Here is an 11752-nt window from a genome sequence, read left to right as displayed (position 1 = left end):
AGGAGGAGCCAGAGGAGCAAGAAAATGAGCCATTCAAAACCAGAACTTTTTATTTATTTTTGTAAAAAAGAGTAAATAAAAATGGACCTTTTTCTGCTCAGATTGTAACACCCACCAGCTGCTGTCCCCACTGCTTGCATGAATCTCCAGCACTGGAGGGGATGATAGACCATTAGGACAAAAGCAATGCACGAGGTTAAACCCACAGTTAACAGAATCTCTGCAGGGATCAAACAGAACAAAACAGCCTGGGCTCCTTCCCCTTGAAAGGAGCTAAATCATGGCTCAGCACTACCCCTGTGACAGAGGAGAGACCTTCTGCCCCCAGAAGTCATTCCAGATAAGGAAGTTAGCAACCAAAGTTTATCTGAAACCGTTTAAGCCCCACACCCAATGCCCCTCGGAGCTGCTCTGACCAAGCTTTTCCTCACAAGGACTCCAGTCCCAGCAGCATGAAAAACACATTGGTCAGTCACCTCCCGGTCACCTTCTGCCCCCCAGCAACATCCTCACCTCCAGCCTTCAGAGCACACTGAGCACTGAAACCAGGCAAGGCAATCAACAGCCCTGCAGTGCCAACATGGGTAGAGAATTCCAACAAATTTCAACAAAGGGGTAGAGAAGTGCAAGAGCCAGCAGGAGGTACACACTGCCCAGGCCACCCAGGCACTGGGCTTGGGGATCAGCACACAATGAACAAGCACATCCTTGTGCTATAAAGCAAAATTGAGGAATTAAATTTTCTAATCCTTCCGTGATAAAGGTTGAAAAAAAAAAAAAAAAGTGGAAACCTGGGTGGACTATTTGTTCTCATTTAGCCGAAGGTCAAGCCAAGCGTGTGGCCAGGTCAAAACAAAGCAGAGTTCTTCAAAAAGAACTGATCTGACTGTCCCCATGCAAACCCATTCACTGGGGCTGCGACAAAGCCACTCCTCCAGGCAGCAACACATTCTCTAACTGTCAGGTAACAGCTTCAACCTTGGAAGAAAAGGGAAAACAGACGCAGTATGCGAGGGGGGAGAAAGATTATTCCACCCTCTYTAGCTGAAAACACACCAGGGAAGAGCCAAAGGTTTCCCTGAAGACACCACCTCTGTTGGCATCAYGGTGCTCAGCTTTAGAGATCAATCCAGTGCAGGGATAGGGGGGCACCCCGCTCCTCTGGCAACCCTTAAAACAGGATGAGGAGGGGCTCCTGAGCAGGGCAAACACCCACTCACTCATATGAACGGCAGAACWGAACTTGGAACTTGCTGGCTCGTCTGCCACACAGCCAGTCTTCTTCTCAAGGCCTAAATCTCTCTCCTTACTCATGAGGTTGCCTGCTTTGGACAGATCCAGTTGTTTACTCCGAGCTCTCTTCTACTACCTCCTTATGTTTCTTCTTCTTTTTCTTCTTGGTGCTGGTCTCAGTGGTCTGTGGAGAGGTTGGAAAGGTCAGGATGCCGTCAAAAAGGAATCCCCCAGTGCTCATTYCAGTGGAACAGCCCCACCCCAGCAGCAGTGAGGGCTCCCCACGGCTTCAGTGCTTCTTCACCACCACACAATGCTCCAGCACAGACTGAATGCYAGCACCCTGCTCCCACAGGACCCACAACAGGGCAGAGATGGCCTGGAAGGAACCCACCAGCTGTCCTGGGGCACCGATGGCTGCTCAGCCCATCCCTGTCCCACTGCCCATTCACCCCCACAAACCTCACCTGCCCTATCTCCCTCACCTCTCACCCTCAGCCAGTTCAGTTTAAACACATCTCCCTCTGCTGTGGGGAGCCTGGCACTCTGTGGATATGCACAGAGGCTGCTGATGCATTAATCCTGCAGGCAATCAGGGACAGACAGCAATCTCTCCCATGTTTGCACTGTACCATGGCAGTGGTCAGTCACATACCACTTCTATTTCGTCTCCCCCACTCTCAGCTGCCTCTCTGGCCTTCTTCTCTTTYTTCTTCTTTTTCTTTTCCTTTTTGCTCAGCTCCTCTGGTGGTGGGGTGGCAGGGGACGGTGGGATCACAGCTTCATCGTTTTCACTCTCCGAGTCTCGCTTCCTCTGTGAGGGGAACACGCTGTCAGACACACCAACATCTTCCAACGCAGCTCAGGTGAGGGGAAAGTGATTGCAAGCCCATTCCAACTATTTTGCCTGATTCAATCCAATTTTCTTTTTCTGTGACCTGCAGACTGTCAGGGATCCCCTCCAGCATACACTGTGTAAGATTTGCTTCTGCCAGCATTGCCCCTGTATTTTTCAGTGTTTCCTGTACCCCAAATGTTAGTTTAAAATACTGTTGCACCTTTCTAAGAGCATGCAAAAACCCTGAGTTCTGGAACTGTAGATGCAATTCTTGCACAGACATTTTTGCAACTGTCTGCAGTCTCCAAAAATGTTCTATGGCAAAACGAACCTCTATTGTGGCTTCACACAATATAGTTTCTTGGAAGCTGTGTCAAAGAATATGCCCAGGGCTGATACATCTTGGTAAYTGAGCTGCAAATTATGTCCTGGGTGGTGGGAAATTGCTGGAGCCCCAGGGGAAGAGATGTGAATGGGCACTGACCTCGTGCCTAACAAAAGACATGGAAGACCCTGGACTAAAAATCATCACTGGACCAAAAGTCAGGTGCAAGGTGTGTGCAGATCATGGAACTAACAGAGGTGTAGAGTAAGAGCCTGAGAGCACTGGCAATACTCACTTTTGCAGCCCTGTCCACCTCTGGAGCAGCTTGGTGACCAGCAGCTGCTTCTTTCCTGGAAGCATCCCTGAAAGAAAAGACCCCCAGGCTGCACAGGACAGTCACTGCCTCGTGCTGCTCTGGACAGGCACAAACCCCTGTCCCCTCACCAGAGCTCCTAACCCAGCCCAGAGCTGGGTGGGAAAGTTGGTGTGGGGGTGACCTGCAGCCTGCACCAGAGCCAGCTGAGCAGGGTAGCAGCAAGGGCACCCCCATTTAATTTAGCAGACTGACTCCCTCTAAAACCACAGCAGGTTAAAAAGGGATAACTATCTGCTCAGGGCCTTTCCTTCCAACACTGCCCAACAGGAATACACTCCAAGAAATGCATCCCACAGGTCTGGACAGCTCTGGGCCAAGCCTAACACGATCCATGCACGAAGAGCAGCACCCAGCCCAGCCCCTGCTGCACAGTGCTCCCTCTGAACACCCTGCAGGAGCCACACACCCAGCACCCACCTGTAATCCACATATTCCCTCCTCCAGGACTCTGGTGTGTTCTCATTGGGCTTTCCGTGCTTGTCCAGCAGACCCTTCTGGATCATCATCTTCTTTTGACTGGCCTGAGAGCAAAGTGCAACAAGTCAAACTGCAGCTCCAGGAAGGAAAATCCTCCCTCAAGCTAAGAGGAGGGAATCCAGGAACAAGCCAAGCCAACAAATGCAGCATTATCTATTTAACACTGTTCCAAGGACATTAAAACAAACGAGACAAAACATCCCCTGCACAGCACCCTAAATCTCAGACAGGAGGCACCCTGATCAGTAAATAATGGCTAATTTGAGGGGGAAGTCACAGAAACAGAGTAATGACTCTCCACATCATGGAGCTTAGATCTTTGACTGGGTTTCTTCAGCTTAATGACCTGCAGCATTTGAGCAGAACCGCTTGGTTTGCAGGATTCCAAGATGYTTGAACTGCCCTGCATTACCCCACCTTTGCCATAAGACAAATGTGCAGGCATCCCCAAAGCTTTCAGCTGAACCACAGGAATGGAATGAGCCACAGTGATGTGACATTGAGTTTGAAGTCCAACCTGCATCAGGCCAGCCCGACTGCAGGGAAACTACCACCACACGCCTGAGGTGGGAGAGGAACCCAGCAACGGATGTTTCCACTGCTCCTGTCCTTCAGGCACAGTTCATGTCTCACAGGACAGTGTGCATTTAAGCAGCATTGTTCTAGAAGGAAAAGCAGCTCTTGCCCAGCCCCRCCAGAGCCATCAGCATGGGGTGATGGATGAAGGTCATCTTGGCACAGAGTGCTAATGCCATCCATTTCACATCATTTGGCTCTTCACTAGAGGAGGGCTGGTGCTGCAGAGACCTGAGGAGCCCATGGCTGAACACCAGCAGGGGCCCCAGCTGGGCCCTGCCACCATCATGGCTCCAGGAGAACACAGCAGAATTACACCAAGGCTCTGGAGAACACACAGGCACAGCTCTGCCCAACGGTCCCAGAGTCCCACACCCCMCAGAGCTGGGCTCCCACCACTGCCCTGGGACTGAGCACATGCCCAGAGCACTCACCTTGGGGCCCAGCCCCCATTTYCGGGGATATGTGTCTCTCTCCATGATCACTCTCTTGATCTTTGCCACAATGCCGTGGTCACAAGTAGAAATGACTGCTGTGGTCATCAAGGCAATGGCTGCAGAAGCAGGCAGGGAGGTCAGTAACTCTTGAAACACAGAACTGTGACAGCCTGTTTGCCTCTGTCAGCGCAAAGATGGCCAATACCCCCCACCAGTGTCACCCCAAGGACTCGCTGGCACTGTCACACAGCTTCCCTSAACACCCTGGTTAGAACTGGATACCCTCTGACTTTCCAACCAAGCTGGCAGATGCTGAAGGAGTCCCTTTGCACTGATCTACCACTGTGACGTGCCTGGTGGCAGCTTGTGATCAGACACCATCCCTCATCYCAGTGAGGATGGAGCCCCCAAAGAGGGGCTCCAACCCTGCCAGCACTGCTCCCCTCCTGCAGGCAGCCAGCCACACAGCACAGCAGCCCCCAGCASGACACTGGGACACTGCAGGATGTCTGGAGGCTGCACAGCACCCAGACCCTAGAACAGGAATCGGGTGCTGCAGGAGGGCAGCACCACYGCACTCAGAGAATGGATAAACAGTGTCATCACCTCACACACAGCACACCYGGGCATTGCACAGCTGCTAAATGCTTCACACCTTGCCCAGGAYTGGTCCAGCTGCTGTTTTTTAACATCCTGCCCAAAAACAGCTGTCTTGGGCCCACATTCCCCCTCAGGAAGCACTAACCAAACCTTCTGCACTCATTTGTGGGAACTCATTTGTGGTGCCTTTACTGTCACAAACCTTATTTCTGCAGTTAGATGGGCACAAAGAGAATGAGGCATTTCATACCTAGGCAGATGGCTTCTCCTTTCGTGGTGATGACAACAATCTCCTGATTAAGCTCAATACCATCCTCATACCGCAGAACACCAGGCAGCATGATCTTGGCTCCATAGCAAATGGCATTAACCTGAAAATGGAGGGAATGGGACGGCCTGTAAGCTATTATGAGATTCAAGTGTCTCTAATTTTTAGTGTCCCACTATCATTACCATCCCAGCAATATCATCCCTAAGTATCTATTCCTTTCTCTCCACTATATAAAACTTGGGGGCTTAGGAAGAAAGCAGAGCACCTACAACAGCAAACAATGGGTTAGGCAGATCTCTCATAACCATCAGCATCCTCCTCAAGCGAGGAGATTAGATTCTCTGTTATTTAACTCATGACTCCTGCTGTTTAACTCATATTCCTGCTGTTCTAGCAACAGCCCATACAAGGTTCTACCCAAGTCACCATCAGGACACCACTGGACACCACGTGGCTCCTGATACCCTGTATATTCTATCAGCTGCACAAGTCAGGAGGACACTCTGCAGTCTCTGTCCACTGGCACAGAACTCACCGCGCTGTCTTTCATGACGAGCCTCTTGTGTGAAGTCAGCAGCTTCTCCAGGGGCAGGATGACCCTCCGCAGGTAGCTGTCGTCCTTGTGGTTGTCATACTGCCACTGAGCATCCAGCACATCATGCAGGGTCACCATGTTGTCCTGCAAAGACAAAAACCCTTCTAAACTCTTCCACCAGCCACCAGCTTGGAACACGCACAAGAGAATAGCTGAAGTCCAACAGCAGTTGGAAAAAGGGAGTAAAAACAGGTGCCCACCACAAGCATCAAAACACAACCTAAAAGCATTAAGAATACTTCCCATCAGCAGCCTGAGATTAGCCTGTCTTATGCTACCAGACTCTAACCTTCCTAATCTCAGACAGCACTTGGRTCCAGGGTCTAAGGTCTGTCCACATTTAACTTTTAAATATGACTAAATCTAAATTCCTGGGACTCCTAGACAAAGGTTAGTCAGCAGAAGTCTAAATTAACCAGCTCTTCATTCTATGACATGGAATAAATTCTGAGGCAGCTGTGAGCACCCAAAACCTGGAATTCAGAAATGACCCAGTAACTACAGCTGTGCTAAGAGCAGAGATGGGTGGGGAAGCACTWGCACTCTGATACTGCTGCATTGCAAAGAAAGAAATTAGTTCTGGACTTTGGAGCAGGAGCAGGATCTGTCTATGACCAGAGTGAGAAGACTGTACAAGTGTCCAAGCTCACACAAGRCTGCATCTTCCAGGCTCATTTCAATGAACCACATTCCCTGAGCTGTGCTGATGCCAAGCAGTCACTTCACATTCGTGAACTTGTGGGACACATGAGGTCTGTAGGCTGAGAAACACAGGTGACATAAAACAAACTTTCAGCCACCACAGTGCACTTCCCAGTCACTCGCTGTCCCAAAGTTTAATTACCAGAACAGGAGCAGCATCCTGAACTGAACTCAACACTTTGGTTCAGACAATCTATGGCAAGAGCTCCTATGGGGGGGGGCTATTCACAAAACTCCTCCCAGAGCCTAAACCTTCTCCTAACACTGTAAAAACCAGACAGTCCCAAGGAACTCTTGCCATTCTGGCARTTTCAAAAGGGCTGGCTATAGTTTGAGGTGCCACTGTACCATCTCTCCCAGGATGCCCGAGCGGACTCTGCGGAGCTCTTGCATCTGGCCCCCCACTCCCAGCAGCAACCCCAGGTGAACGCAGAGGGTTCGGATGTAGGTGCCTGCTTCACAGCTCACCCAGAAGATACCTGCAATGCATGACAGGATGGAGAGTTTTTAAACAGAAAATTAACCACATCCTTCAAGAGAAGCTGTATGCCCAGCCCTTCCCAGAGCCATCAGCATAGGGTGATAGATGAGGGTCATCTTTGCCYTGAGAGCTAATGCCATCTCATTGACATCATTTGGCTCTTCCATGAAAGATTCAGGAGTACAAAAACACTTGGGATTTCTCAGCACACCAAGGGAATGCATGAAGCAGTTACTGCTGGACAATGGGGARGATTCAGGTCTTAAAGACATCTCCCAAGAATTTAAAGCAGCGCATTTCACAGAAAATTTTATCAGTTGTCAGCTTGATAGGAAGAAGGTAGGAAAGCCCTGTTTTACCTAATCTTCTCTCAGGATCATACTCCACCAGCTTGCTCTCGTAGATAGTTCTAACCCTCAACTGTCGTTTGACAGCAGCAATGAGGGGTGGCCGCTGAAATAGGGCACCTGTCAGAGTTTCTATGGCCTGAGGGAGGAAAGAGAAGCAAGAGGTCACACCTGTGCCCAAAAGGAGGCACACCCTGGAGTTTCAAGCAACTGTGACCACTTYCAAGAGTGAGAAACCACAAGGTTTATCCTGATTTGGTGATGCCATATTTAATAAAGCAAATTCAAACCAGARATGTGGTCAAGATGCCAGTGAGCACAGCCAGGATTTTTCCATCAGATGGCAAGCATGTGATCAGACACYATCCCTCGTCCCAGTGAGGATGGAGCSCCMAAAGAGGGGCTCCAACCCTGCCAGCACTGCTCCCCTCCTGCARGCAGCCAGCCACACASCACAGCAGCCCCCAGCAGGACACTGGGACACTGCAGGATGTCTGGAGGCTGCACAGCACCCAGACCCTAGAACAGGAATCGGGGTGGTGCAGGAGGGCAGCACCACTGCACTCAGAGAATGGATAAACTGTGTCATCACCTCACACACAGCACACCTGAGCTCCTTTCCTGACCCCTCATCTCCCAGCAGTGCCCAGGACTCTGCCTGCCAGATGCCAACATGGCTGAGAGCACATGAGACTTACCCTGGCCAGCTGAGCCTCACTCTCAATGGCATTGTGCAGCCGAACAATTCCCACATACTCTTTGCCTGAAACAATGACAAGAGCAGTCAGGAGTGGCCACTTGCATTTGATATTGACCTCAAGGCCCACAYTGCTTCACAGACACACATCCCCAGAACCCTGATGTCTTAATAACCACCTCTTCTAGAAAGTGTGCACAGTTTATTACAGTTGTTTATTCTTCCAGGGAAGTAAATCTAAGCTATGTTTATTTCTTCTTTGGTAGAAGCTGAGGCCCTAAGTTCAAATAGTACATAAAATCATGTCACAATTGTTTTCCTAACTTATAACAGCCCAAGCACCAGAGAAGCAATAAAAAAAGCCGCCTGAGACAACATGGATGTGTCCTCAGTGGCTTAGAGTAACATGCAACCCTTAAGGTCAAGGCACTGAAAACCAAGATTGGCCTTTTTAAGCTTTRGAAATTTCCATTTTGTCTCCAAAAGCACTTCACACATTCCCAGTCACTGTAAAGGGCCCTGGGCAGTAAACATACCTGCGCTCTGCTGAGATTTGACCAGCCGTGTTGCCCTCTCGATGCACACAATGAGGCACCCGGTCACCTTGGGATCCAGAGTGCCACTGTGCCCTGTCTTCTCCACTCGCAGGATGCGCCGGATCCACGCAACCACCTCGTGAGAGGATGGATTGGAGGGTTTGTCGAGGTTAATAAAGCCAGACCTGTGGTGCAAGATGGAAACGGGAGCTAAGCATCAGGGCAAAGACAGCAACAGTGCAGCAATCTTAAAACTTTGCTGCAAAATGTATTCCTACACAGCCAGATAAGAAATGAGCCTCCCTGCAGCTCTATGAGCCCACACTGACCTGCTCCACAAACAAGTGATATATKCCATGGTCAAAGAATTCTTTTCTCCCCCACCTGCTTATCATTGCYCTGCACTTAAAAAAACCCAAACTAYACAAACTCCAAACAGTCTCAAASCCTAGCAGGYCTAGGGACTTTATTCTAAAGAACCCAGAGAATTCCTCAGGTGGTCGTTCATCCACAGACCCACCAGAACACGAAACTTTACCGGGAGAGACCTGTGGGACTTATTTACAAGTTTACTGAATAGTGGCAACACACTGAGTCAAGTAGAAAGGTACGATAGGAATTCACACAGAAAATATTTTAAAGGTATTGACTGTGAAAGAAAAATAAACCACTCTGGCCTGTATTGCACTCACCTAACATAGTCAGAAATTTCTCTCTTCAGAGGATTAGAACCGGAGGGAAGAGGCGTGTAGTGTGTTGTCCTCACATTCAACTTGTCAAAGTTCTACAAAATCAAAGCAGAAGTTACAAGTCTTCTYCAGCTCACTCTGTTTCAGTATTGCTGTGCGGCAGTACATCACCCCAGCTGTGATTTGTATATTTAAACGACAGAGCCATTTCCAAAATTAAAATGACCCAACAAGGAAACCATGGTAATATTTTACAAAAACAGAGAAMAATACAAATCATGGACTGATAAGAGATGGGAAAGCAGCACAATATACACATTTACAATGCAGGATAAATCCAATATGGCCCCAAAACGGAGCAGAAGCAACTGTGGAAATCTACACAGACTACAGGCCATGGTCAGACTTAAATAAAAAATTTAATACCTATGGCGGGGTTTTTATAAGGCGTGCAAAAGTTACAAAACGTAAATTATACTGCTGGATAGATTTCCAACAGGATTTCTGCATGCAGGGCACCATGTGCGCTGCTCCCTGCAGCGGGGTTACCCAGCGGTTCCACCTCCGGGGCGGAGGACAAAAGGAGCGGGAACACGGACGGGCCACGAGGTTGAGCAGAAGCGCCCTACCTTCAGCAGCAAGGGCCACTGCGACGTGTCCAGCTGGGGCACGCGGGACTCGGGCTTGATCAGAAAGTCCTCGGTGTGCTGAATGTCCTGCGGGGTGAAGTTAAGCGGGATCAGGGAGGGGAAGCCCGGCGGGCCGCGCTCCCGCCGCTCCCCGCGCCCGCTCCACGTGGCCCGGGAGGCTCCGCTGCGCCACGCACCGCATCCACCGCACGGAACGGCCGCGCTCCCGCCGGGAACGGCCAGGGAGAGCCCGTCCCTGCCCTGCCCACGGTCCCCGCAACGCGTCCCCACGGACCAGGCTGGGGGAGCCCCCCGACACCCCGAACAGCAYGGCCCGAGCAATCTGCCCCCCGCCCCGCGCTCACCGCTACATCATCATCGGAAAGCGCCCGCTTCTTCTCCTTCCGCCGCTTCTTCACGCTGGAACCTGCGAGAGCGACACGCSGGGAGTGAGCGCCGGGAGCGCGGCAGAGCCGGGAGGGGAGAGGGGCAAAGGCCCAGGGAGCAAAGCCGCCCGCAGACCCTTCCCCGAGCGGCGCCGCGCCAGCCCCGAGCCCCTCCCGTGGCCGTGGCCGTGGCCGTGCCCGTCCCCGCCGGCGGTCCCCGCCGGTCCCCACCGCTGCGCACCATCCCCGTCCGCCATGGCCGCGCCGCGTGCTGTCCCCGCCGCTCGCAGCGCAGCGACCGCCCCGTCCCGACGGACCCCGCGTCACCGGCACCGCCCGCCCCTTCCGCCGCCCGGCACCGCCTTCGGACCGCCCCGCACCATTCATCCTCAGCACTGTCAGCCAGTTTCATTAGAATTAAAAAAAGGACCGGGACTAAGTACTTTCGCTGCACGGGTTTTTAGTTTGGCTTCCCGCCCGGAACGTCCCCGGCTATCTTAGCCATAAAATAACATTCAGTTCCGAAACGAGCCTTTATCAACTACCATATAACCTTGTCAAAAAGGGGTTGTGGCAAAATTAGGGCTTCTTAAATATTGTGGGAATGAATGGTTGCGTTTCAGATAGGAAAAGGGCAAGTTCTTCATTATTTACATGCAGAAGGTGAAAAACACTCGAAAAACGAGCACTAGAAAAGCATTTGAAAAAATCGCTGTCTCCAGACCCCAATACTAAAATCAGACATTAATACCACTGTTTYAACACAGTTACCTCCTGCCTCCGGCTTCTCTCCCACGTGTACAAACGGGATTGCCTTCTTTCCCAAAGCCTCAGTTTCTGTGGAGGCTCTGGAAGTGATGGCTGTGAACATTTGTTTCACTGACCATTAGCTGGGTGCCCTACAATTGCTCTTTATTCACCCAACATGCACTCACCCCAGGCATATCCAGCTTCCAGGATAAAGCCTGCCCTGCTTGAGGTTCTATCGTTACAATGGTGGAATTTGGTAAGGTCTGTAATATGGCAAGGCCTGTACCCAATACATGGGTGCACCAAAGATAATTTCTCATTTAAAGACCAGCTGCTTTCACTTAAATACACCAAAAGGTCCCAAAAAGCAGAAAGCAAAGGGCAGAAGTGCCCAGAGCAGAACGGGACAACAGCTGAAAAGAACTAAGCAAATAGTCCATTCCAGTAACTCCCTTAACTTCTCCACCACCATCGTTAATGCCATTCCCAAATTCCCTCAACTGCAGCRGATTTSCCATTGTGCAGGCTGTTTTCTGGGTTAACAGCTGCTACAGAGACTGCAGTCAGGCCACCTCCCCAGGAACCCCTTGTAGATCTGTGAACAACTCCCAACCCCTTTTGTCCACCACAAAACGCAGGGCCTCACGTTGGCTGCAGTGTCTGTTGTTTTCAAGAACTGGAAAAAATTAGAATCTTTTATGCTTATCTTTTTTTTTTTTTTTTTCCCCAAACTAACTCAAACAACATTTGATTCCTAGATACACCCAAATCTTCCAACACACGTAAATTGCAACCAGTCGTTTAATG

The 11752-nt window shown here is 50.5% G+C and overlaps 1 protein-coding gene and 5 non-coding genes across 7 annotated transcripts; all 6 read right to left on the bottom strand.

The window, feature by feature from the left end:
• Window positions 1-32: 32 nt before the first annotated feature.
• On the bottom strand, window positions 33-10514 carry DKC1 (dyskerin pseudouridine synthase 1). Of its 2 annotated transcripts, none has more exons than XM_057372566.1 (15): window positions 10437-10514; window positions 10175-10236; window positions 9810-9896; window positions 9184-9275; window positions 8492-8676; window positions 7957-8021; window positions 7271-7397; window positions 6779-6909; window positions 5669-5812; window positions 5113-5233; window positions 4260-4378; window positions 3190-3293; window positions 2692-2758; window positions 1889-2047; window positions 33-1417 (listed from the first exon to the last, which is right to left on the bottom strand). In XM_057372566.1, exons 1-15 carry the CDS (start codon window positions 10450-10452, stop codon window positions 1346-1348), a joined length of 1551 nt encoding a protein of 516 aa, XP_057228549.1. In that variant the 5' UTR covers window positions 10453-10514; the 3' UTR covers window positions 33-1345. The 2 variants fall into 2 exon arrangements, with proteins under 2 accessions (XP_057228549.1, XP_057228550.1); XM_057372567.1 differs by having other exon boundaries at window positions 10427-10470.
• On the bottom strand, window positions 3948-4023 carry LOC130577355 (small nucleolar RNA SNORD83). Its single transcript, XR_008965755.1, has one exon. It is a non-coding gene; the product is annotated as a small nucleolar RNA SNORD83 (small nucleolar RNA).
• On the bottom strand, window positions 4629-4873 carry LOC130577359 (small nucleolar RNA SNORD17). The gene has a single exon (XR_008965759.1). It is a non-coding gene; the product is annotated as a small nucleolar RNA SNORD17 (small nucleolar RNA).
• Window positions 6481-6615, bottom strand: LOC130577357 (small nucleolar RNA SNORA36 family). Its single transcript, XR_008965757.1, has one exon. It is a non-coding gene; the product is annotated as a small nucleolar RNA SNORA36 family (small nucleolar RNA).
• On the bottom strand, window positions 6995-7070 carry LOC130577356 (small nucleolar RNA SNORD83). The gene has a single exon (XR_008965756.1). It is a non-coding gene; the product is annotated as a small nucleolar RNA SNORD83 (small nucleolar RNA).
• Window positions 7610-7855, bottom strand: LOC130577358 (small nucleolar RNA SNORD17). Its single transcript, XR_008965758.1, has one exon. It is a non-coding gene; the product is annotated as a small nucleolar RNA SNORD17 (small nucleolar RNA).
• Window positions 10515-11752: the final 1238 nt, after the last annotated feature.

The sequence above is a fragment of the Malurus melanocephalus genome, unplaced genomic scaffold, assembly GCF_030028575.1.
Source record: "Malurus melanocephalus ecotype Western Australia unplaced genomic scaffold, MMel_1.1 scaffold_174, whole genome shotgun sequence".
Taxonomy (NCBI): Eukaryota; Metazoa; Chordata; class Aves; order Passeriformes; family Maluridae; genus Malurus; species Malurus melanocephalus.
The sequence above is the reverse complement of the archived record's forward strand: the minus strand, read 5'-3'. Positions and strand labels throughout refer to the sequence as shown.